This window comes from Lutjanus erythropterus, chromosome 2 (genome assembly GCF_056507025.1).
Source record: "Lutjanus erythropterus isolate fLutEry1 chromosome 2, fLutEry1.hap2, whole genome shotgun sequence".
Taxonomy (NCBI): domain Eukaryota; kingdom Metazoa; phylum Chordata; class Actinopteri; order Lutjaniformes; family Lutjanidae; genus Lutjanus; species Lutjanus erythropterus.
In genome coordinates, this window is record NC_139318.1 from 29,791,196 (window position 1) to 29,815,909 (window position 24,714).

The window sequence follows — 24,714 nt, forward strand, 5'->3', positions numbered from 1 at the left end:
TTGGTCCAAACTGAAATATCTTCACAATTATAATTGCTTTGCCAAATATAATTACCAATTATTGGCTGTTTATTGGCAAGAATCTGGTGATACCATATACATCATGATTCAGGGGTTACGATTCAATATATTGCAATATTTTGCAGTACTATAAGCAGGTGATATATGTCTAGTTTGTTTGTTTTTTTTAAATCTCATTTTCAGGAAAATTGTCATTCTATAAAGAGCACAGCTGCCACCATATGCATAAAATCTGAGTTTTAAAAAGTTTGCTTTTTTATTCAGTGAAAATAGAAGTGGTGATAACAACACTGCTATTTAGCAGTCAGGGTTAAAACACAAAATATCATGATACAGTGTTTTTTAGAATTTACATAGTTTAACGAAACATAATATCATGATAGTGTGTACCCTTATTTGATAGTTTGCCATGAAATGTGGTGCATTTATTGTCCCCAGAGGATGGACTGTAAAAACTTTATCCCCTGACATTTCATCTAGTCCAATACTTTGTTTCAAAGTACCTCAACCAATGACATTCCCAACAAATGGTGCTGGACTGTTCTGCCCTACTGTACTGTGATTGGCTACTGTTACTGTGCTCTCATTGGCTGTGAGCGTGAGTGTAGACTGGCACTTAGAACGTTGTGGTAGAGAACAGTACTTGGGAGACTGGGCTTTGTGTTGTGTGTGCAGTTTTTGGGCCGGTTGTCAAGGCAACAAGAACTAGCGAATCACAACTCAGTATTAGTAGCCAATCACAGCACAGTACCGTAGTAGTCTTGGGGGAAAAAAATAACGCTGACAAATGTTTTCATGCTAACATGCTTAAGTTAGGTAAACATTATACCTGCTAAACATCAACATGCTAGCATTATCGTTGTAAACATTTTAGCATGCTGACATTAGCGCTTACCTCAAAGCACCACTGGTCCCAAGTACAGCCGCAAAGAGCTGCTAGCACGACTGCTGGCTCCTCTTGTTTTTTCATCTGTGAGAGTTGTGATTTACAAATGATTCAGTGTAATCATGATACATTAAGTAGAGTCTCATCATTCAGAATTCAGGAAACAAGGAATATTCTTTTCTCTAACATTAGGAATAAACACACCTATCTGCTCTCAGGAGTAGAATGTAAATATATTCAAAATGCCTTTATGATCGAGGATGAAATTACCAAAAAAGAAACATCTCTTATAGAACAACAACATATACTGTCCCCTATATTAGCTGCTAGCTAAACTAGTTTGCTCCTGAGGCCCAATAGTAATGGTGGCTTGAGAAAATGTGTGTGGTCACTTAGCAACAGCAGCATTCCTGCTGCTCAGCCTGATGGTGTCTGTGTCCTGTCTGGGTTAGGAGGGCTATATTTAAGTCTGGCCATGCTTGTGGAACATAAAACAGAGGAATCATCCGCCGATGAGCGATGATCCTGCCCGACGTGCACAATTTACATGATTGAGTGAGCCAGGAATTAATCTGCATGTACTTCCGCTGCTGGCCGGTCGCATGGTTTCCATGGACACGAGATGGCTTGAGAAGATGGGGTGATGGCGGACCAATGTGTGAGTGTGTGTGCGTGTGTAGTTGTGTTATGGACATGGATTGAGGTCGGGGAGACGTGTGGAGTTAGTTGAAGCAGAGAAATGAAATGAGCTTTGACCTTGGTAAGTCATCCCATCAGCAGAGACCCCTGAGTCTACAGACGTTTTACCATCATCCATTTCACATGGCTGCATCATTAGCACGCCACACATGTCTCTGTGGAGTCTGAGGAGGCTATAGATTACACAGCATCATGGCATTCAATCGATGACCTACTATAGTCGTACCCCTCCCCTTTTTTCCTCTCACCAAAGCCTTACATTGCTCACTATTTCACATCTCCATGCCACAAATGCTTCTTCCCATCATGCTCCTCCTATCCGGCCAAGATTATTGGACGAATATGTTCTGAGAGTAAATTATGTCCCCGATGTTTGTACTGTGTAATTGCACATAGAGGACAGGGAATGCAGCTGTCAAGACGTTATATAGACACCTATAGAGTCATCCATGGGTGGAGTCACGTGTGCCGTGGACTCTCAGACGTGATTTATCAAAGCTGTCACTGACCTCATTTCATACAAGCAGCTGAGCTGAAAGAGTGTTTGTCCTGCATGTAGCCAGAAGTATTGATCTCTGAATCTGTTATCATGTAACACTTCCTGCTTTACTATTGCCTGTGCTCTTGAGAATGAATTGTAATGGCCCTATTAAAATGTCTTTATTGTGTTCAGCCGTATTTTAGAAAAAGGCACATGATGAATATGTATCCTCACAAACATTTAAGAATAAAAGAAGACTTCTGACAAAGAGGTAAAGCATTATTATTATTTACCACATCCTGTGTACTACTGTCTACTACTGTGTACTGAGTAATACTAATTATTATTGTGATTTTATAATATCATTACACACTAATATTGTATTGCTAACATACATTGTATATGACTTAACAATTTGTTACCACACTTTCCTATATACCCTGGGGCAATACAGATCAGTCTATAAATAATGGTTGATAAGGATTGTATCTTCTCTCTAATTTTAACAAATAGGTGTGATACTAACACATGCAGACACATGACCAAACGCATGATCCCCTCTAGGCTTACGGTTGGTGGAGATAAAAAAGTAAATATATGTCATTCAAAAGAAGACAAAGGCACACAACTTGATTTTGACACAAGAAAATTGTTAAAACTAAATAGTTTGAGGAATAGCAGGAAGTTAATTGTGAAAATGAAACAAAATACCTTGACTAGGAGCGGCGTAATATCATCTCTGAAGGTATGTGTTTAAGGTTTAATCTGCTGTAATACACAGGATCAGTATTTGAGCTTTTAATTTGATGTCTGGTTACTGAGACATTCCACTCCGCTAGTAACACTTTCCAATGCATCGTATAGTTTAAAGAGGGTGTTGTCTGCCTCAAACTTTTATTTGCTATGAGCAACAGAGGCTCTGAGTAATGACAGGCAACCACACCTCGGAGTTTTCCCTGCGCTCCTTTTGGTATTTACTGCATGTTCCATACTCCTTTGGTAATTACCGCCTGTTAAGCAACTTTATCGTGATAAAACCGCAGGTTCTTTGGAATTTTAACATCAGATAATCATCTGATCATTAAAAATAATAATTCATCGCTTGACAGTCACCTTCAAGACACATCTTTCATAATTTCATCAAGATGAATCAACCTTTCTATTAAATCATTATGCGCACCATAAAACTATCACCATGAAGCTTGTTATCAAACCCAAGAACAGTACTGAATCAGATCTGGATGTGTGCATGCTGTGTCCACAGGCACACTGATGGGAAAACATCCAGGCAGCTCGCGTGCAAACGTAACTCCCAGACATACCACACAAGGCAGGGAGTGTTAGTTGGCAAGTGCTACAGGAATGCTATTGTTCAACAGACAAAAATTGTATGAGAAAATGTCTGTTTTGTGTGAGACACTTTCATTTTTCTCCCTCAGTGTTGCATAGCGGAGGGGATTTTTTTTCCCCTTCATTCATTTAATTCCACTTAATTGCTACTCTTGTTCCCTTTTCACTCTGTGCTTTAATAACAGTTGAGTAATTTTGGAATAGCAAAACCTTTGTGAACTTTGGTAGTGTCTAGAAGGGATTTGCAAAACTCTCGCAAGATTTGTGCGTGTTGTTTCCATATTGTGCAACAAATTATGTTTAATTATGTAACAACGCGGTGGTTAAGAACTGCTTAGGTTTACGGACAAAAAAAAAACACCTGTTTCGGATAAGGGAAAGATCATGGTTTGGGTTTCCTGTTCTTATCTTTGTGTTAGGTGCGTCTATGTTGAAAAGAAAACCACATTTTGAAGATGGTTAACAGATGTTACTGGAGGGCCTGTAGACGTAACATTCAGTAGACATAGCCACATCTTAAGTTAGCTTATTTTAGCAAAACATTAGCTAACTAGTTGAGAAGGGTCTGTCTTCAGTTTATCCCAGGTCAGTGGACTTAATTAAACCCAAACAATCTTTTTTTCCTAAACCTACCCAAGTTGTTTTTGTGCTGAAACCTACCCATGTAGTTTTGCTGGCTAAACGCAACCGTTTTGGCTAGCTAGCTAACCGTTAGCTAGCTAGGTAAATCTGATAACTAATGTTAGCAAAGGTCTAGCAAACTAGCTTGCTAATCTGCATAAATTGTTAGTTATTTTGCTAACATTAGCTAACTTAACCAAAGTTTTGGTATTTGACGAGCTAGGAATAAGATTCAACAATCAACTATCTGCCTCCAGAGTTGCTTCAAACCAAAACTTTGGTTTTCTTTTCAGCATAGATGAGCCTAGCACACAGCATATCTACAATAAGTGAGGGACACAGGAAAGGAGAAAGTTGATCAGAGAGTGAAAACGGACAGGGACTTACATAATTTGGATTGGACACATTTCTAAATTGCTGAAAAATTGGGCAATAACACAAAAACAAAACAGAGATGATTCATTGTGTAAAGGGCTTTCCATTTTCATTTTGTAATGGAAATTAGATAGCATCTTTTTGTGGCTCTTTAATAACTTCTGTAATTAAATTTTGGTTTCATTCACTGCCCATTTAAGTCTAATTTTGCCTCCCAAAAATGGAAAAGAAACCACTCAGTTCACTGCAGCAGTTTCAGTTGGAATTGTTGGCTGAACTAACACATCTGTAACCCCATTCACTTTTTGATTTATTAAGGCAAGTTTGCCGGGGATATGTCTGGCTGTAAACAGATGTCTATGAGTTGACACAGGCTCCAACCCTCCTGCTGTCTTTGTCCTTGTAAGGAGACTCCGGGTGTGTTCGTTTGACTGAGTCACGCCAAAGGTACAGGAAAACCAGAACCACAGCTTACATTTGCAGAGAGAATACCTTTGCTAAGCTGTAGTGTCATCTCTGTTTGGATAAGACATTTTTATCCGGATGCTTGAAAACAGTCGGTGGCTTTTCCGTTCGACTTTTATGGATTGCTGAATTGTAATTGCTCCAAATAACGTAGAAGCAGCTGCTGCTTCGTTTTGTCAATGATTCCATTACCTTTGATAGATGACATAAATAGCTTTGACACATTGTTGACACAGGGAGGCTTTCCCTCCACCAGTCACAGGTCGATTTAATCATGTCGTCCAGTTATCAGCCACAGCATTAAAGAAAAGGATGCGGTGGTGGTTACCTCAGGAAGTGACAACACAAGTGATGCAGATGCTGTGACAAACGGATTTGTGTCTGCAGAGGATGTGATGCAGTTCTGAACTCCGGTGACCTCAGCCACAGTCCTGCGGCAGACAGGCTGAGTGTTGTGGACACAGTAAAGCAGCGCTGCCAGCGTTTTTTAGAACAAGGCTTCAATCAGAGTGCGAGCTGGCACGCCCTGCCAAGGAATACTTCTCCCTAATTAGACAGTGTACATTCAGTGGGTCTTGAATGGAAACAAGGCTGAGTTTTGTTGGGAAAGTGAGTCTCTAGTGACGCATGTCCTGATACCAGTGTGACTTCTGGCTTCTCCGTGGTAAAAGCTATGTCCCAGAATTCAACTGTGGTCATCAAATGTCAGCTATCTCCCTTACAGTAAACACATATGGTCTGGCATGTGCTATTTACACCAGCGCACGCAAAAATCTTCCCACACACAGATACAGAAAAACCCACTCTCAAATTATTCCCACAGTTGTCAACCACATGGCCCACATCCGCGCATGGTGTCTCTGACATTGTGTGGTTACTTCATATTCCTCAGTGAGCTCCTTACCCGGTCTGAACCTCAAACTCTCTTTTGAGAAGCATCCGTGACTCAGCATGCCTGCCGTCTCATATCTCAGGGAACAGGATGAGTGTGTATGAGGAGCAGGCTGAACTGATGCAGTACGGGCTGAGCGTGTGCTGTGCTGTGCCTTGTGTGCAGTACATACTGCAGGGCAATTAAAGAGGCTCCTAATTTTGTTTCCACATAGCTGCCATGGTGCAGACGAGCAATATGATCTGTCAGGAGAGGGAAAGAGGACTGTGCTCCAAATTATGGCTCGCAGCCAATTTGGGGGTCTGGCACTTTATTTTTAGCCATGCTAGTGGCACAGCTCTGGGGATGGTTTGTCCATCGCCAGCCAGTTTGTCGAGCCACCAGTTTGGTTCACACTGAAATACTTAAGCAACTATTGGATTGATTGCACACATTCACACCTTAATGCCCCCCCCTCATTAGGCACTTTAATTAATTTTGCGTAGGAGTCGACTGATATGGTTTTATCAAGGCTGATACTGATTATTAGTAATCCAGGTAACCAATAATCAGTATTTGAAACTGATATGCATATGTAATAAAAAATGAAAATCTTGGTGTCAAAATTTAGAATAACACAAACCTCTATACAAAACTTTACTGAAATGAGTTATCTTAAAACAAAAAGTGCAGGGAGCTGCCAGCAGCATTTCCTTAAGTTAAATAAACAAGGTAGCACCCCAAAGTTTTATAAGGTACATAAAGTAAAACTAAAACTAGTAAAGCTTAGATTTGCACCAAAATTTATACTGAAATGCCAGTATACATATATTCAAATAAAATTAATTAAACATCTGCTACATCTGCAGTGTTGATGAGCTATTACTTGTGATGTGTGATGAACTAATCAATAGTGTTGTGGGCAAGACCACAGAGAGCATCAGAGCCAAAGTAGCATGTTTTTAATTTCATTTATCTTATCAATAATAAGATTTTAATAAACATTGTCAACAATAATTATAAAAATGCTGAATATTGAATCCGTTATCGGATGGGTCAATAATGGGTCGACCCCTACATCTGTGATCCTCTTACATTCTGATCAGCCTCAGCTGCACTGCTGCTAAAGCATGCTAACATACTTAACAAACATGGTGAACATAGTAAACATCATACCTGCATAAAGCGTTTTAACATCAGCATTAGCATGCTGACATTAGCTTTATGGCTGCTCCTGAATAAAGTTAGTAGTTCACGTGACCAGCCCTGACCTGCAGCACCTACAGTGGTCAAAAAGTAATGAGTTAGTAAAGAATTACTTGGATTATTCACTGTAATATGATTAGTGTTTTGGAAATTGGAATCCCTTATACTACATATTACTGGGTAAAATAATAATATTACACTAATTTATTACTGAGGAATATATCACTGCCCAGCACTGGTCTTGGGTCATTTCATATTAGCTGCAAACTGACTAAACCAACAATATGATCTGCTTGTTTTAGCGTGACTTATCTGACCAGCTGGTGACAGTGATGTGATGAATTATTCAGACTATCTTATCTTCAATAAATATTGGAAGCACAGCTAATGGGTTGGCACAGTGGTTGGTAGCATTAGGACATGCTCAGCTATGTGTCTCCTCATTTCATTTCTATCAGTTGCATGAGTATAAGATTTTCAATGGCTTTGAATTGTCGCCAGTGACATCTTGTGAACAGATTCCCCACATATGAAATAGCTGCATAAAGGAATTCAGGCAGCAGCGGAGATACTCCACCCTTCTGGGTGTGGTGCAGCTCAAATGTCCCTGTGCAGTCACTCACACGTAAAAAAAACTATTCATGAGTAATGTGTTTGGAGAGGGATGAAACTCTTTTCTCTCTGCAGTTTTTTATTGAGGCAATGGGGTTGTAAAAATGACCGTACAAAGAAGGAGGGACACAAAAGATTGAAAATAGGGGGGGAGTGGGTATGAACCCACATTGTCAAGGGCATTTTGTAATCAGAGATGGGAGTATTATCCCCACAAAAGTACCATTAACCTGCCTAGTGGCCCCCAGGGGACTGGGCCCCACAGTAACTGACCCACCTCTGTGCTCTGTGTTGCAGATGGGAGGAGGAGCTGTCCAAACGAGAGCAGCTGGAGTCCACGGTGGAATCCATGCAGCAGGTTGGGAAACACAAACAATAAAATATGCTCCACAAACACACTCATGCAGAGATATTTGAAGTCCTGCCAAGGGTCATTCACCACATGCAGACCAGCAGCACAAATACGGTCTGGGTAAAAAGCGTGAGCGCACATACATTCTCAAAAACTGCTACTACAGCACATACATAAACATTTCTATATAGCTCTGGTCTCCATGGTGGTTCATTCAGTGTGGAGTCAGCAGAGCTGCACTGGAAGCGGCTACAGCTGGGAGGATGTGTGTCGGATTAGAAAAACCATATTACAAACCCATCAAGAGGAGACTGTTGGCCTAGATATAGATATAAACATCAACATCACCAGCAGCACTCAGCCATTATGTTTCTGTTCAGAGCAGGAAAAGGAAATAGATGTCGAGGGTGAAATCAATTTAAAGTGTCGCACCTTGCGGCCATGTCATAACACAAACATCATCACCAGCTGGTGTGAGCGCCTCATCTTGTCGGCATCCTTCCCTCGCTCTGCTTTTCCACGGATCGATCAGTGACAGCATGCGTGTTTGTCTTGGATTCTGGGTCAGCAAAACCCCAGATAGAGAGGTGGAGTGCCCTCCCCCGGGGGCTTTAACCTTTTAGAGCACAAAGGCAGATGCTGTTGTGTATGGGAAGAGCTGGAAATCTGTTCACAGATAGTAAATTCAGTGCAAACAGCCATTTATTGTGAAGGGCTCAGAGCCAAAGTGCTGTTACCATGTGCTGACTTAATATAGGGGCAAAAACTGTCACTCTGCTAATGACAGAATAAAGTTTTAGTCTTTAGTCTGTAAAATTCTGTCTCCAAACAGCTGAGCACATGTTCACTAGTTAAACATTTAGTGGGATGTAATGGGAATAGTTTTTTTTTTTTTTCTTAAAAGTTACAGAGGTCAGAAGGCATAAAGGTGCAATGTGTACGACCACAATTTTAATGCAAAACACTAAATAACAGAACTAACACTGACATTATGTCAAAGATGTCTGTGTATTGTGTTGCAGAAATAGCTACTGACATTAGTATGCTAACCAGCCCGTCCAGTCTAGTAATGGGCCTACTACTTTTGTCCTCAAGAAGCGGTTGTCTGATCTCCCTGTTGTTGCAGCTGGGAGACACTTTCATAAGCTCTCTTAGCTTTTCTTTGTCTAATAAATAAACAAAATAAAGGTCAAGAAAGTAATATTTCTAACACCAATTGAAAAAATTGTACCTTCTGAATTCAAGTTTCTCTTTTTTAACAAACTAATATAACTACAACTAAAACAAAACAAAACAAGCAAACAAACAAACAAACAAACAAACAAAAAATCACCAAAAGCAACTGTGGGGTTCCTCTGGCATCACTGACATCTTATATAGAGTCAATATCGTGCCATATTACTTATAATGTTATGCCAGTTTTATTTGTATAGCGCCAAATCATATTTCATATAGACCACGTCAAGACGGTTTTCTTTGTAACTGACATGCACAATATTACCATTTATTACTTTTCAGTATCACTCATTTATTTATGATTTAATTCACTTATTTTATTAAATGTATCTTACTTTATTGTTTGCATTTCCTACTTGTACACTTTATATTTGTTTCTCTACATTTTTCTTATGTTACTGTAATTTTTGAGCAAATTTCTGGGATAAGGATTTTGTTTAGTATTAATAAAGTATTATCTTACTTTATGTTTTGACTATGTCTTGCCAGTAACTTCCTGAAGTCTCTGCTGTTTATCCTGACAACCTCCTTGAGGCAGCAAGACTCCGAGTTATCACTGCAACTGGCTGATAAATAGGCTGACACATACCTGTCAATAAAACCACAACGTGGTGATTTTTAATTAAACCAACAAGATAAAACATGTTCATCAGTGAGCTTTAGAAGTCCTGGTAGTTGGATTTTGTGACCCTTGTACAGAGCAAGGCAAACTCTTTCATGCTGTTTCTAGTCTTAATGCTAAGCTAAGCTAACCGGATGCTGGCTGTAGTTTTATATCGTACAGACATGAAAGTGGTACCAATAACCTCATCTAAAAAGAATAAGCATATTTCCAAAAATATATTCATTTTTCTTTTCCTAAACATAACCAAGTATTTTTGTTGCCCAAAACTAACCAAACTGCGATGGAAAAAATGAAAATAATAATTTAAGAAACTGAAGGGAATAAGTCAGCTAAGTCTAAAATGAGTAAAGTCACATTAAGCTTCACATCAAACCCTGGTAACCTAGGTCAGTGATACTGACTCTAATATTTTCAGCCAAGTATCCTCTGTTTTTTGTTTTCTTTTGCACTTCTTTCTCTGTGTTTTCAGCTGTATCACTGCTACTTTTCAACCACGAATTTTCTTGCCTTTCATCTCTCATTCAATACTGAAAGTGGCTTCACTTCACACTGAACATGACTTTGTTGCTTTTTTCTTCTGTGAGTTTTTATGGCAGATGACAGTTTTTAGCACTGAATGACTGCATTGAAAATAGGAATACTGAGTGTAAAATGTGGTTTAATCAAACCATTTTCATTTTGGGGGCACTGCAGGGGTTAGGTGATTGGACTAGGTAGAAGTCCTGTGCTTAACTCATTTATCCACCACAATTTGGTCCTGGTGAGGACTTTGTTACCCTTTATACAACATCACATGACTTCCCAAAGCCTTTCTGACAGAAGGCTAACTTCCCACATGTGCTTGTATGTCCAGTTAGCACAGATGCGATGGATCTGGACATGGTGACTGTCCCCTACATGGCTACAGCTCCAGTTTTAAAACACCATGAGTAATGCTAAATGGTTTCAGGTCCACATATGTGTTATCTCAGCTATGTAAATATAAAAAGGAAATTAATCTATTACCTCGGGGAGGTGATCATAAAAAGCTAAACAGTAACCAATATGAAAATGTATAACAGTGTCAAAGCTTCATTGATTAGAAGGGCCTTATCTGGGTGCAACATGGGTCAGTCTTTAATCTACCCGAATGTGTGATATGAAGGTTTGTTACAGAGGTTTAGGCCAGTTGTGGTTAAGAATCCTCCACTTACCCTAATAGTATCTCTGCTTGCCTGTCATCATGTGTCTTATTTTAAATCCCTTGCTGTGATGTCCACTCAGAGCGCCCGGGAGTCAGCAGAGATCCAGGGTGAGCTGAGCGAGAAGGTGGACAGACTGAAGGCCGAACTCGTGGTCTTCAAGAGTCTGATGAGTGATGTAAGTATTCGCTCAGCGCTAATGTGATGTCACCATCACTTCCCGAAGTCTGGCGAAGCATTCACACCAAAGACGAGCTCCCACACTTAAAGCAATCATAGTCAAGCGCTCCAGCAGTTGTGTTTGAAGAATGTACAATTGTTTTCCTGGATATCACTCTGATAAAGACCTTCATTCATAACAGGTCTGAATAATCACACCAAACACACCCTTCCTTCCTTCCTTCCTTCCTCCTTTCCTACTTGTAAAATGCATAATAGCAGAAGCTTCCAATACAAGCTTTCATTGAAAATAGCTCAAATAGCAGCTGTAGATCAAGAGCACTTCCCGTTCTGTACAGCCCTGTATTGTTCCCTGGCAGCTCTGCTCTAGTGTGATATACAGTTGTAATATACTGCAGTGGGCTCAGTCACAGCTTCTGCTTGCTCAGGGATAAATATAGTCGCAAGTTGTTTTTGTTTTGTTTATCCTGCTTATCCTCACTGGCATGTGTGCATTGTGGATTTTTCACATTATTTTCTGTGCTTGACCTCATCCCTGATGATGTGTGAATCCAGAGACGGGTAAGTCACGTAGAAGTAGGCGTAAATTGTTTAATGTCACAGTTTTCCTAGTTGTGATTAGACATCCTGTGCTTTGTGGTATGTGTATGTGTCTGGATGTGATGACCTCCTTGTCATTGCTCGCAAATAAATCCTCCAACTGTTCAAACTTTAGTTGTAGGAACCAATTAGTATGTGACTTACTTGCATGACCAACCAGAATGTCATTGCACAATTACTTATTTAACTAAGCAGTCATGCAGACTAATAGCTTTAGTTCTCTATATGGACGCAGATATTTTATTATTGTTATTTTTAATTTAAGCTTAAAGGTATAATATGCAGGATTTTCTCCAGAACAGTGCATAGATTCATAAAAATAATCCCTCTCAATCATCACTTATGGTCCATTAGAAGTGTGCAGTGGTGGCTGTATCTGCAGAGAACCTGCCCTCTGCCTGAATTTTCTTATTTTCCAGTGTTCAGGACTTGTATGGGCATCAGACTTTGGGCAGTTGTGTGTTGCCCCCAGCCAATAACAGCGTCCAGGGTTTGAGGTCAGGGCTCTTGGTGCGTTCCATTTACCTCAGATGTCAGAGGTGGGAATGTTATGACACCCAAGTTGACTGTGTTCTAGTACACCAAGCACTGATAACAACATATTACACAGTATTTTGCACACACAAACACCATAGTTTTCTTGTTTTTTGGGGGTGGAGCTTTTCCTTAGTCTCTCAAGGGTCTATATGAGAGGGGGTGTTGAACACTGTCCCAATTTTAAAACCCCCTGATGCAAATTTTGATTTGTGATACTGGACTATAGAAATAAAATTTGACTTGACTTTTGACACAGAAACATGTCTGCAGACTGATTGCATAAGACTGATTTAACAGTTTCCAACGGGGAACTCAGAAATGTGCTTTGGTTTGAACGCCATGTTTCTTCAAAACAATGTGCAACAGGCTTTGAAGTGTACTTAATTTCATTTGCTTGGTATGTCAGAGGTGTCAGCCAATCAGCTGTGACATCCGTACGAACCTTGCTGTATTAAAAAGGCAGTGCGGTGCAATTGCATCTGCAACAGGGTGTTCAGTACACCACTCTTTATATTGAAATAAATGTTTTGCCACATGTTGTCAGGGCTGAACATGCCCCAGATTAAATCACTGTCTATCCCTTTGCTCTCTGTCTGTGTCATAGATGTATAAAGAGCTGCAGGTGTGTGTGTGTCTGTTTGACTTAGGGTGGGGCTGAGCTATACACACACTAACCACTGTAAAACAATTAGAAAATAACTTTTAATTTCTCTGATTCACCGCTTTGTTCTTGCTGATGCTCCCTCTCTTCAATCACTCTCTAACTCGTTTGACTGCTCGCCACTGCTTTCTCTCTTTAGCTTGATGAGCTGGGAAGGAGGGGCCGACTTTGAACGGTGTGTTTACAAACAGTAACTGACAAATCCTGCATAGTATACGTTTAATTTACCCAGGAAAGCCTAATTAAAATTTAAAGTATTGTCCAGTGCAGTGATTTCAAAATGTGCAGACCGTGGGACCTCTTATTCTTAATGCCCGTCTTTCTAAATGTCTACCGATCAAAACATTAGTCATCATGTAATAAGTTGTCAGAACTGACCTGGACTGCCATGAAGCTACTCTCCTCCTGAAATTTAGCACTAACTCACACAACTGGACACCTTTTTGAGAAGAAAAAGACGAGCAGACCAACTACCCAGCAGACAAAAGGCATCTGCAAATAATCCAAAGAATTCCTGGCCGATTAAAACTAGCAAGTATGATGCAACAAGTATGATTGTACTGAAAGAAGCTTATGATATTTGAGGGGCCTTTGCATGGAAAAGTTTGAGATCCCCTGGTCCAAGGTGTCCTGGCCGTGACATGCAGCAATAACAGTGAATTACAGATAAAACAGAATAGGTCACAAGATTTGAATTAAACAAAAAAGGCCGTTATAAAGTCAAATCGTCAAAAATTTGCATTGTAAAACGTAACATGAAATGATATCTTGAAAGTGCTATCAAAAAAGCCATAAAGTCAGTATGATATGGAAGTTAAACATTCAGATGCTACATGTATGACATCAATTAGTGGATGTCAAGTTCACCATTAAAAGTTCAAGGGAGAAACTGGCATGGAAATGTTTTTACCAACACTGAGGTAATAGAACGATAGAACATCAGTTTATAGCAGTCAGCTTCAGTACTTTGCCTGCTGTAGTGAATCAAGTCCATGTCCTCTACATGTACACAGTATGAGAGGGTGTTAGGCTCCATGTGTCGTCTAAACTAACTCTCCTGACCCCTGCAGCAAATGTCTGAACTGGACACCAAGATTCAGGAGAAAGCCAGGCGGGTGGACATGGACATCTGTAGACGGATCGATATCACGGCCAAACTGTGTGACGTGGCTCAGCAACGCAACTCAGAGGACATGTCAAAGATGTTCAACGTCAGTCCGGCCAGGTCGCTCCCAGAGAGGGTGGGTATATCCATCTGCTGTTTCACTGTTTGTCAGAGGAGCTGACGGGAATCGCTGCAAAAATATGATTTTTTTTGTGAAGGAAACAGTCAGCACTCTATAAATGAAATCAGAGCTGCTGGTGGCTGACTGTGTGTAGTTTCTTTTTCATCAGCTGATTGTGTACTGAGTGACCCTGCAGGAAGGTGCAGGAATTCATGGCTACATGTTCGCCAGTACATATAAACATACACATGCAGAATACTTTCAGTGGTGTCTCTTACATACACTATGTACGCACACACACACACACACACACACACACACACACACACACACATGCAGAGAAGTGAAATGCTGATCTGGTAACTCACAAGGTTATCACATTGCGCTGACAGTACTGGCTAACGCCCAAGTATCAATCCACTGGGAATCAAGCAAGCGGCTTCTCTTATGTTATATGTTGTCCCACAGCATGTTCCTATTTTCAGTTTGAATCTTTATATTTACACTAAATATGAAGGAGTTTCCACATAAAAAGTGCCTCATCTCTGTAGACAAATTTATGCTACAGACATTGTGTGTAATCACAATATTCTCACAGCGACCATTTTCCTCTGAAGCTCAAATGCTGTTATCAGTTTAAAGGTTAAAACTCATCAATGGATAGAAGAATGAACCTGAGTGATAGGAAAATCTTTCCATCATGCAATATGATCAAATGTAATGTTGGTTAGGGAGTGGTTGAATGCTAACGTTATTTGTCGTCATCTAAAGGTAGTTAATGGCTCATCAAATATGTATTTTTACCTCAAAATACGACCTGATGCCCCCTTTGATTTTTAACTGTTGATTTCAGTTGCTGATCAACTGAAAAGAGGTGAAAAGATTTGTCGGATTTAGGGGTGTTAATGATTAATGATTATTCAATAAATTGCCGTTAAGAATGAACTGATTAACCGATATCTGGAGCTCACAGTTTTTCTCACAGTTTGTTTTGGTCTGCCTTGTTAGACTAGAAATGTCAGTAACTGCGATCTATTTAACATTGTTTTGTTTGGCAGAGCCATTTGTTGAATAAGGACAGGCAGACGAGAACAGCCGTTTCGATCGAGAGCCTTATTGATCTATTGTTCTGTTTGTTTAAATTGTTTGTGCTTCATTAATTAATGTTTCACTTAACTAATGTGCAGCTAGAATTGTTCAAATACAGCTTAAACTGAGAAAAAGATGTGTTTTGTATCTTAATAACTTAATTAAATTAAGTAAATATTAATGATTAATCAGTTATTGATTGTTAATGTTTTTAACTACTGCTCAAGGAAAATAAAAAGAAAATTTAGTCATATTCCCTACATTTATGCAACTTGCAACCTGTAATGCAGCAAATTGAGATTTGAGCTTCCAACCCTGAGCGAGACACCAGAGGAAAATGGCCACCATGTGAAGATGTTGAATTGGATGCTGACAAGTGCGGAATAAAATTTTCTATAAAGAAAAATTTTCCATAGTACATATTTATTTAATAAACTAGTACAGCTAATCAATAAAAATCATGTTTCACCACAGAGTTTCACAGCGTTGCTTGATGATCCACTGCAAACCTGATTTTTCTGTGTGTGTGTGTGTGTGTGTGTGTTTACAGGGTGCCGTGGCCTGCTGCAGGAGAAAAGAACGTAAAGCCGTGTCTGACGAGGAGAGTTCAGAGATGGATGCCGAGCCCAGCCTTTCAGAGGAGGACGCCCCCGGGTCGCTCAACATCACGGACGAAATGAAACGCATGCTCAACCAGCTGTAAGCGACACCTCACACACACAGAACCAAGTCTCTCTGCCTTGACCGAACCTGAATGAGCTCTGCAGTTCCTCCAGTACACTGGGTTTCCTGCAACATTGCTTTGCTTAGAGTCACACTGTGTTTCTTTATCTCCCTCTACTGTTCATAAGGAGGGCTGCAGTTAACTTACAGTATGCTGATTCAGCAAATCTCAGCAGCTATAAATACTGTGGGCATTATTTTGCTTTGCTAATGTCACAGCAGTTATTATTTTTGAATGGTTTCGAATGGTTTTTGCTGACATTGTACTTGTTTTTGCACTTGATTTGTGCATATTGATGTGCCCTGTTCTCACATTAGTATTGGTATTGTTAGAATCTTTCTTTTCTCTTCTTCTTCCTTTTTATTTTATTGCCAATTTTCTCCTTATTTATTCTCCTTTTTTCTATTCCTTACACATCCCTGCTGCTGTGACACTGAAATATGTCTGTGGGAATAAATAAACAGCTACCTACCTTCTTTACTAATCACTAACTGCTAAAATATTTTCAAAAGAAGATTTTCTGTTTGTCCTGTCTTCCATAACCTCTTTCCTTACTCTCTGTCTGCTTTCTGAGCGCATCTTTTCTTTGCTTGTGACCTCTGCTCGATCTGGTGGCTGTTATACTTGTCCTTCCTCTCCACCCTCTCTTCTTTCCGTCCCCTGTCCTTGTCCCACACAGACATTGCTCAGATAACTCCTTTGTTGCCAGGCGCGAGACGTTTGAAATCGACGATGACTGCGACAGTCTGACGTGGGAGGAGAACGAGGAGACCCTGCTGCTGTGGGAGGACTTCACAAACTACAACGTGCCGTGTACCATCGCTGCAACCACCTGCACAAACGCCGCCATCTCTGATGGCAGCGGTGAAGCTGCTGATCCAGTGAGTCCAGTCTGCACTGATGGTCCTCTGTACAGTATATGCTTTTTGAAGTCATGCAGGGCAGTGTGTAGATCATTGCTATGGGTGCTGTGTCAGACATTTACTCATGCATGATGAATGAGGCCTCTGTCTGTGCTCTCTAAGGATTCCCAGGATGGAAGTATTGGCAGCCTCATTGATGAAACAGAGTCACTCTTTAAGACCAGGGAGCAGGAGTACCAGGAGACCATCGGACAGATCGAGGTACACAATCTGTGTGTGTTTTGTGTGTGTGAGAAAAAGACAAATTTAAAAAATGAAGCAACAAAACATATTAGCTGTGTCTCAAATCCAACTTGACTCACTGATTCTAAGCAGGTTTTTCATATGTAGTGTATTCAAGTGATGAAAAATAACGTACAGCCAAAGCAGACAGTATTTGAGTGTGTTGATGATAGACACTATGAACCCCACAGTTAGAGCCAGACAGATATATCAGTTAGTCAATATTATTGGCATGATATCGACCGATATCAAGCTTTATTGGTCTGTATTGGCATGTATTTTGTCAGTTTTTTTTAAAGCATACTGCATAATACGTAATACTATACACACCTTTATTTAGTTTTATTGCCAGCATTTTATGTATATTTGATTGTATTAAAATTACCAGTGATTTGTATGTGTGTGTGTGTGTGTGTGTGTGTGTGTGTGTGTGTGTGTGTATTTATATAAGCTAGTCCAGGAAGTGCTTCATCTTTTGCTTTATTTCTCTTAAGAAAATTGGTATGAAAATTATTAAGAATAAACTGACATTTTTTGAAGTGCAGGAAGACCTTTTTAATTTTTTTCTCTCACAGGAGTTATATGTTAGGTGCCCAGAGCTGCTGTGGTGTGCCCGGTTTATTTAGACACTGATAGGTGACAATGATTGGTCATATGTTTGGTTAGTAGCCACTGGTTCAAGAAGAGAGTGGCTAGAATACCATAATTTGCAATGTGCAATTTTATTGATATTGTGAAAATGATTGTTCATATAAACAACATATGAAATTTTAAATTGTACACAATTTTAAATTCTGTATGCACTCTTGGTTAGGTTACTAATAACATAATGTTTTTGGTTGAGTTTGGATAAATAAATAAGGGTAAACAAGGACAGACATGGTATAATGAACAACAAAGTCTGTGTCAGGAGGACAACAGGGTTATACACGGGACATCAGACTTTCACAGAGGAGACCAGGGCTTGTTTCCTGTGTGAGCCTTTTTTCAAATATCCTACAATTGTCACAGGAAACAGAAATGTGAGTCTTCTTTTGTGTTAAAAAGTCAGTCCTAAGGTCGGTCCTCCCCACCCCCGTCATTTTCCTGCAGTCCCTTTAATCCATTTTCCCTTTTTTAGATGGAATTGGCCACAGCAAAGAGCGACATGAACCGACATCTGCACGAGTACATGGAGATGTGCAGCATGAAGAGAGGCCTGGACGTGCAGATGGAAACCTGCCGACGGATGATTAAAGGAGGCAGGAACTCTCCCTCTTTCAGCTCCGTGGCCAGCAGCGACTCAGGGAACACAGACGAGATCCAGGACGAGATTTCAGACAAGGACGCAGAGGCCGAAGTGCCAGTTAGTTGATGGCTGCATAACCGGGCTTTGTCCCATCTCCTCCTGACCGCCACTCGTTCTCACAGGGGTTAAATGTGTATAGAGCTCCACTCTGCTAGAGAAGTGGAACTACCTAAATCTGGGCCTGTTTGACCTAAAAAAAAAGTTCTTATGGTCATGCTCACCAATGCAGGCCCAGAACTGGTGCTTTTATACAATTTCTGTTGTTTAGAAAGTGGTGGGGCCGGGAGGGCGTCTGCTTCACAAAGAGAAAGGGTGCAAATAGAGTCCGAGCTGTGCTCTCTTCCTCACTGCTGCCTCGCTGGATCCTTGTCCAGAGCTTCACATCATTTTAAGGGAGAGAAAAAGAAATTCTTAAATGTTTTAAACTGGCTGACAGGTGTTTTGTATAAATTCTTACCCTATTAAAGTCCTTTTTTTCTAAAGGAATTGAAAATAGTACATATTGTGCTCCTCCACAAAACATTCACATATAAATACATTAATCTTTACATATACTTTTTAATATTTCATTTAAACTGAAAAATATCTGAGCCCCTCAATTGGAACACTGTTTTGTTTTTGGCATGATTTACACCGGCCCAGATGGGGTGTTTGTTTGTGGTCCAAATTAAAGTGTTTTAGGGGTTTAAGTATCTTCTGCCAAGGAGACAAAACAAGAAGTGGAGATGGATGGTGTTGGAGTTCTGGTGGTTTCTGAGGGAACTCTGCAGGGTTGCCAAAGTTGACAGAGGAAAGGAGCACAGCCTTTTGATGCATCAGTGCACTACTGAAGTTCTATGCAATTTAGCTGGCCTTATTTTGGACTGGCTTTCCACCCTTCCTCGTTTCCCTTAAAACCAATACGATTAGCCTTTTAAGCAAAGCAGGTGTTTTCTATGTATCATTTTGGGAACTGTTTTTTGTTTGTGTGGTTTTTTTTTTGTGGACATCAACAGTAAAAAAACTGGAACAGTGCCCCCTCGAGAAGGGACTATCTTCATTCATGACTACAATCAAACATCTGCTGGATGCTACGTACTGCTGAAACAGGCAGTGCATTGTTCTGATTCTGATTAGGGATGCACCGATTTACACCGGCATCAATCAATATTTGTCTTGTTGATCTGCAAATAAGATGACATTCATGGATGCCAGTGGCCAATGTTTATCTCGTGTCGCACAATTTTTGCACTCACTAAATGTCGCGATGGTTATTTGTGGTTGGACCTGGATCCAGCTGCTGACGCCACTGGCAGGACACAACTCTGGACTTAAGAGGGTAACGGGCGCCATGCCATTACTTCACAGCACTACTTGTGTGAAATTCATAATTAGTGTATAAATTCTGTAGTTCAAAAACAGGTTTTGTGAGGTCACCATGACCTTGACCCACCAAAACCTAACCTTGAGTCCATGTGGAAGTTTGTACCAAGTTCCCTTCAAGCATTCCTGAGATATTGAGTTTACGTGAGCGGGACGAACTTGAGATTAAAGTAATGTTTGACCTCTGATCACCAAAATCAATTCATTCTTGTGCCCAAGTGGACATTTGTGCCAAGTTTGAAGAAAGTCCCTCATGGTGTTCTTGAGATGGTGCATTGACAAGCATGGGAGAGACATGAGGTCACAGTGACTTTGACCTTTGACAACTAAAATCTAATCATTTCATTCTTGAGTCCAAGCAGTCGTTTGTGCCAAGTTTGTTGAAGTTTCTTCAAGGCGTTCATGAGGTATCAAGTTCACATGAATGGCATGACATGAAAGTGCAATGCCAGTGGCCACAGCTGCCATGGAGGTGTAAAAAAAAAAGGGTTTTCAAAAAATGTGAATCACAGAGGATCTTTAGCATTCAGTCATGAATGTGCACAAACACGTTTGGCTAATCGGTCCAGTAGTATGCTAGATTAGCTGTGGACAAGCTGCAGGCCCGTCGGTCATTCAAGCATGCAAGCACACACGCAAGCGATCACATGATCCCCTCCAAGCCCATGCCTGCTGGAGATAACCACAAAAACATCTGCATCTGCAATTTCTTAGTTTAAACATTGCATCGTCCTAGAATTTCACTATCGGTGCATCCCTAATTCTGATGTACTTTATTGAGGAAACGTTGTTCTCATGTTGTGCGGTTTAGTTTGTGCACATTATGTTATATGTGACATATCATTTTAAACGGTTCAAGTTAAATAGTTTCTATAAAGGAAATCACATTTATGTTATCAAAGCCAAACAATGCCCTCCAGTATCATAAGCAAAACCAAAGGACACATTCTGAAAAGCTTCTCTTTCATTTAATCATCATAGATGACCATCATACATCATTTTTTTTTAACTTTGTAGAAACTATTTCTGTGTTTATGTGTGGTTTTATTGTGAGTATATTACCTGCTGTCCTGTAGGGGACTCTGTTCCAGCACATCCTGCTTTGTCTCTTCTGAATCGGGGCTAAAAGTGTCAGATTGTATATAGAGGGCTGTAGGCATGTGATCGTACACCCCAGAGGCCTTTTTGTTCATATTAGTCTTTTTGCAACAGACTTGAGATGTCTCACAACTTCGCTTTTCAGTGCTCTCTCGCTGGATTAGCGTAGAAACTGGTCGACGCATGGGGACAGAAGTGATCTTTTTATCACCTCTTTGTATTATAATGTATGTACGGTTTGCTGGATCAAAGATTAAGTGCTACTTCTATCTTGAAGTTTTACAGAAGCAGAATGTTAAAAATGCAGGCCTTTTGTTATTTCAGCATGTTTGTGTGGACAAAAGGAGCTATGGGTCTTTTTTTATTATAACATTATTTTTTGAACTAAATAGCTGCAATGCAGACTGTGCGCTACGTTTTTAATCAAAACAGTGTCTATCCTAATCATTAATTAATTGTATTTGTGGCAAAAGATGTATTTTTCACTGTTTTTTAATCATTCTATGTTAACCAAGTAGTGTGTTATAATCACCATATTCTGCTTTTATTAATTTTATGGGACTGTTAAAGGGACAGTTCAGGCCAAAGTCAAAAAGACGTAGTTTTCCTCTTAACCTGTAGTGCTATTTATCCATCTAGATCAGAGGTGTCAAGTCATTAATTCAGATTTTTCACTAAAATCCACTGCTATTCCCGATTTGTCCACTGAGGGTTGTGATGTCTAATGGCAGCAGCAGGCCCTACACCGGCTACGTTATTATAGAGCCCACACGCCTACACATGTGACACAACACTAAGGCTATTAGGCTGTTCACGCAGGAACGACCCGTGGAAAATATCTTTATCAAAAAAGAGGCCTGTGGGAAAAAAAATGGACCAGTTCTGATTTCCTCACACACGGTAAATGGGAGGCCAGTGTGCTCACAACATCTTTTAGTGCTGAAGAAATTTAATATGCAGCACCAATATCAGACCTGTAACAAAAAATACGTTTGCAAAAACAACTGAGAAGAGAGAGGATAAAAGAATTGGCAAGTTTGAGGAAACAGCAGCCTTTTTTTTTAGCTAAGCGATCATGCAGCTGTGAAAGATAGCTAACTTACTGCTTGCAAAATAGCATCAGCATCAAAGCCATAGCTTCCTCTGAGGGCAGGTTTGTGAAGACATTCACGCTAAAGGCTGCAGAAATGCTGTGTGCTCTGACAAATTAATTAATTTTCAGAATGTACTTGTACTTGTTTACTCTAAGAGAAAATGGAGGTGTTGTTATTTATCGTTTTTTATATAATGGTTTTACTGGCCCGGCCCTCTTGAGATCAAATTAGGCATTTGTGGCCCTTGAACTAAACTGAGTTTGACAACCCTGATCTAGATTTTCTTGGTGTGACTTGCTGAGTTTTGGGAGTATAGGCTGGAGGGATGTCTGCCTTCTCTTGTTTGAATATAACGGAACTAGACAGCACTCGACTTGTTGTGTTGAAAGCGCCACAAAAATACATTTGAAAAACTCAAATAAAAAAAAATCATGGTCTGGTTACTCAAGATAATCCACTGACCCTAAAGGCAATTTCATTTAGGACCTATTTTCTTTCGACCGAAGTACATCCACCAACCGTATCACAGTGCAAAAGCAAGCGTGCATGGACTCTTAGAGGTGTAGTGCTTATGATGCATGCACACGCTTAAATGGTGGCTCATTTCAAGTGATTTAACCACGGTTCCTATGGTGACAAAGTACACGTATTATTCAACTATAACTGACCACACAATCAAATATTACATGTTAACTTTATGAATAGTTCCATCATGTTGGGAATATTACACTCTCTCTCTTTCTCTACTGCAAATGCAAGTTCAATCACTTTGTTGTTACTGGATCTTTTGTCTCATCTGGGGAACATTAGCAGCTTGCAAAACACTTACTGCTTGTAAAAAAAACAACTGGAAAAAGATGCCTCTCACTCCATTGTGTGAACTGCAAACATTCTATTAAAGAGAAAAGTGGCTGTGCGTTATTGTGGTTCACCCCAGCAGCAGTATGCCTGCCGTTCCTACATGAAACTACTCACAACAAAGTCTGTGGATTATCTTTAGTTACCAGGTCATGATTTCTTTCGAGACATTGCTGTTTGAGTACTGCACATTGACCACCACAGGATGAGCAGCAGAAAAGGCTGATATCTCCAAACCTCTGCAGCTCACACCAAAACAGGAATGAATAAATAGCATTTAAGACCAGAGGAGAAATACTATATGTATTTTTAGGGTGAACTGCCCCTTTAAACTTGATCCAGACATTTTGGTCACTTATTGACCAGATCAGCTCAACCATAATAAAAACTAATTGATTATGTAAGAGTGAGGAAGACTTACAGAGAGCCTTCGTATCCGTTTATGTTTGCGTTGATGTAAAACCAGCCTGATAAGTAACAAAGAGCCATTATTTTATTGGTACTGTACTTTGTATCGACGACATCAAGCGCTTTATTTATTGATCGATTGTACGGCTGTTGACATCCAGAAACAACATAGTTCCTTGTCGAGATTGTAGCCCACACCACTCTGACCATCACACTAACCAGCCAACCAAAGCAAAGTGTACAGTAACATGACAAAGATGTAAATCAAGCTATCGATCCTACTAACTCTGGAAAGTCTCAGTGTTTGTACATGCCTACCACACATGTGTTAGTTTGCAGACATTTACCCGGCTCTCGCAAACTATGAGACGTTACGTTCAGTGTATTATCTCCGGTTTCATCTCTTGAAGCAGGTCAAATCCCAATGATAAAACTGTAGCAACCCTCCTTAATGAATGTAGCTTGATTGGAAGCTGAGCAAAAAAAAAAAAAAGTAGCTGTTTAAATCCAGGGATATATGGTGTGTTGTCACTTATTGGAGACCTTGGTATGTTTTGCTTTACTAAACAGGTTCTTACCTGACCAACTTACAGTATGTGACCTATGGTGTATGTAAATGAGGTCCTGGTGGATGTGAATGTTTCATACTAAAAAGGGTTTTTATACGATTGGTTTTTATCAGTGTAGCACTGGGATTATATGGTTAACTCGTGTCAACATACAGTTTTCATCGACATACCTGTCAAATGTCATTATTATTATTATTATTGCTTGTATTTAATGTCATAAACACGATGGGGAGACAAACGGTGCAGCAATACTAGTGGCCATATTTGGGTAAAATCTACTGAACTGTGTTGGATACCGGTCTTTGTGTTTTCATTTGCATCCTCTTGGGTTTTATTTTAAGTGGTTGATTTGTCTGCTTTAATTTAATTGCTTTTCTCTCTTAGGTTTGTGGATTTATTATTATTTGTGTTTAAACTATTGATACAGTGTACTCATGTGGGTCTGAGGGAGGATTGTTTCAAAATTATGAATGTACTCAATTGATATTGGGGGTAAAGTGAAATAAAATGGTGGATTGGATAAAAAAAAATCAAGGCTAATTAGCTTTCTTTTTTATACTTTTCACTCAATATAATCTCTTACCATTTAAAGAGTCAGCTTTGTGTGTTCAGACTGATTTTTGTGCTGATAAAATATAACTTCATACCCTGCTAGCATAAGTAAAATAGGTGAAGAGATGTCAGGGTTTGTTTACATAAATAAAGATCACAATATTTTACGCTGGCTTCTGCTTAGTTTTATAATCTATTTAAAAGATTTTATCTTTTAAAGCTTCAAGGGGCTTTGAGCCTTGCTATTTTACCAAGATTTTATCTCATCACTTTCTCACTTCACTATTTTTAGGAAGATATTTGTTCTACCTGATTTAACATCACCTTGTGTTTTAGAAAACA

The 24,714-nt window shown here is 39.8% G+C and overlaps 1 protein-coding gene across 3 annotated transcripts in view; it reads left to right on the forward strand.

Moving 5' to 3' along the window:
• iffo2b (intermediate filament family orphan 2b) overlaps positions 1-19,855 on the forward strand; it is a 37,354-nt gene extending 17,499 nt beyond the window's left edge. The window contains exons 2-8 of one of the 3 annotated variants that reach the window (XM_084736724.1): positions 7,885-7,945; positions 11,064-11,159; positions 14,030-14,200; positions 15,825-15,973; positions 16,678-16,879; positions 17,024-17,122; positions 18,264-19,855. In XM_084736724.1, the coding sequence (XP_084592850.1) occupies positions 7,885-7,945; positions 11,064-11,159; positions 14,030-14,200; positions 15,825-15,973; positions 16,678-16,879; positions 17,024-17,122; positions 18,264-18,497 (1,012 nt within the window). In that variant the 3' untranslated portion in view covers positions 18,498-19,855. The remainder of the gene's footprint in view (positions 1-7,884; positions 7,946-11,063; positions 11,160-14,029; positions 14,201-15,824; positions 15,974-16,677; positions 16,880-17,023; positions 17,123-18,263) is intronic. The other 2 variants (XM_084736732.1, XM_084736733.1) reach the window with 2 other exon arrangements.
• Positions 19,856-24,714: the final 4,859 nt, after the last annotated feature.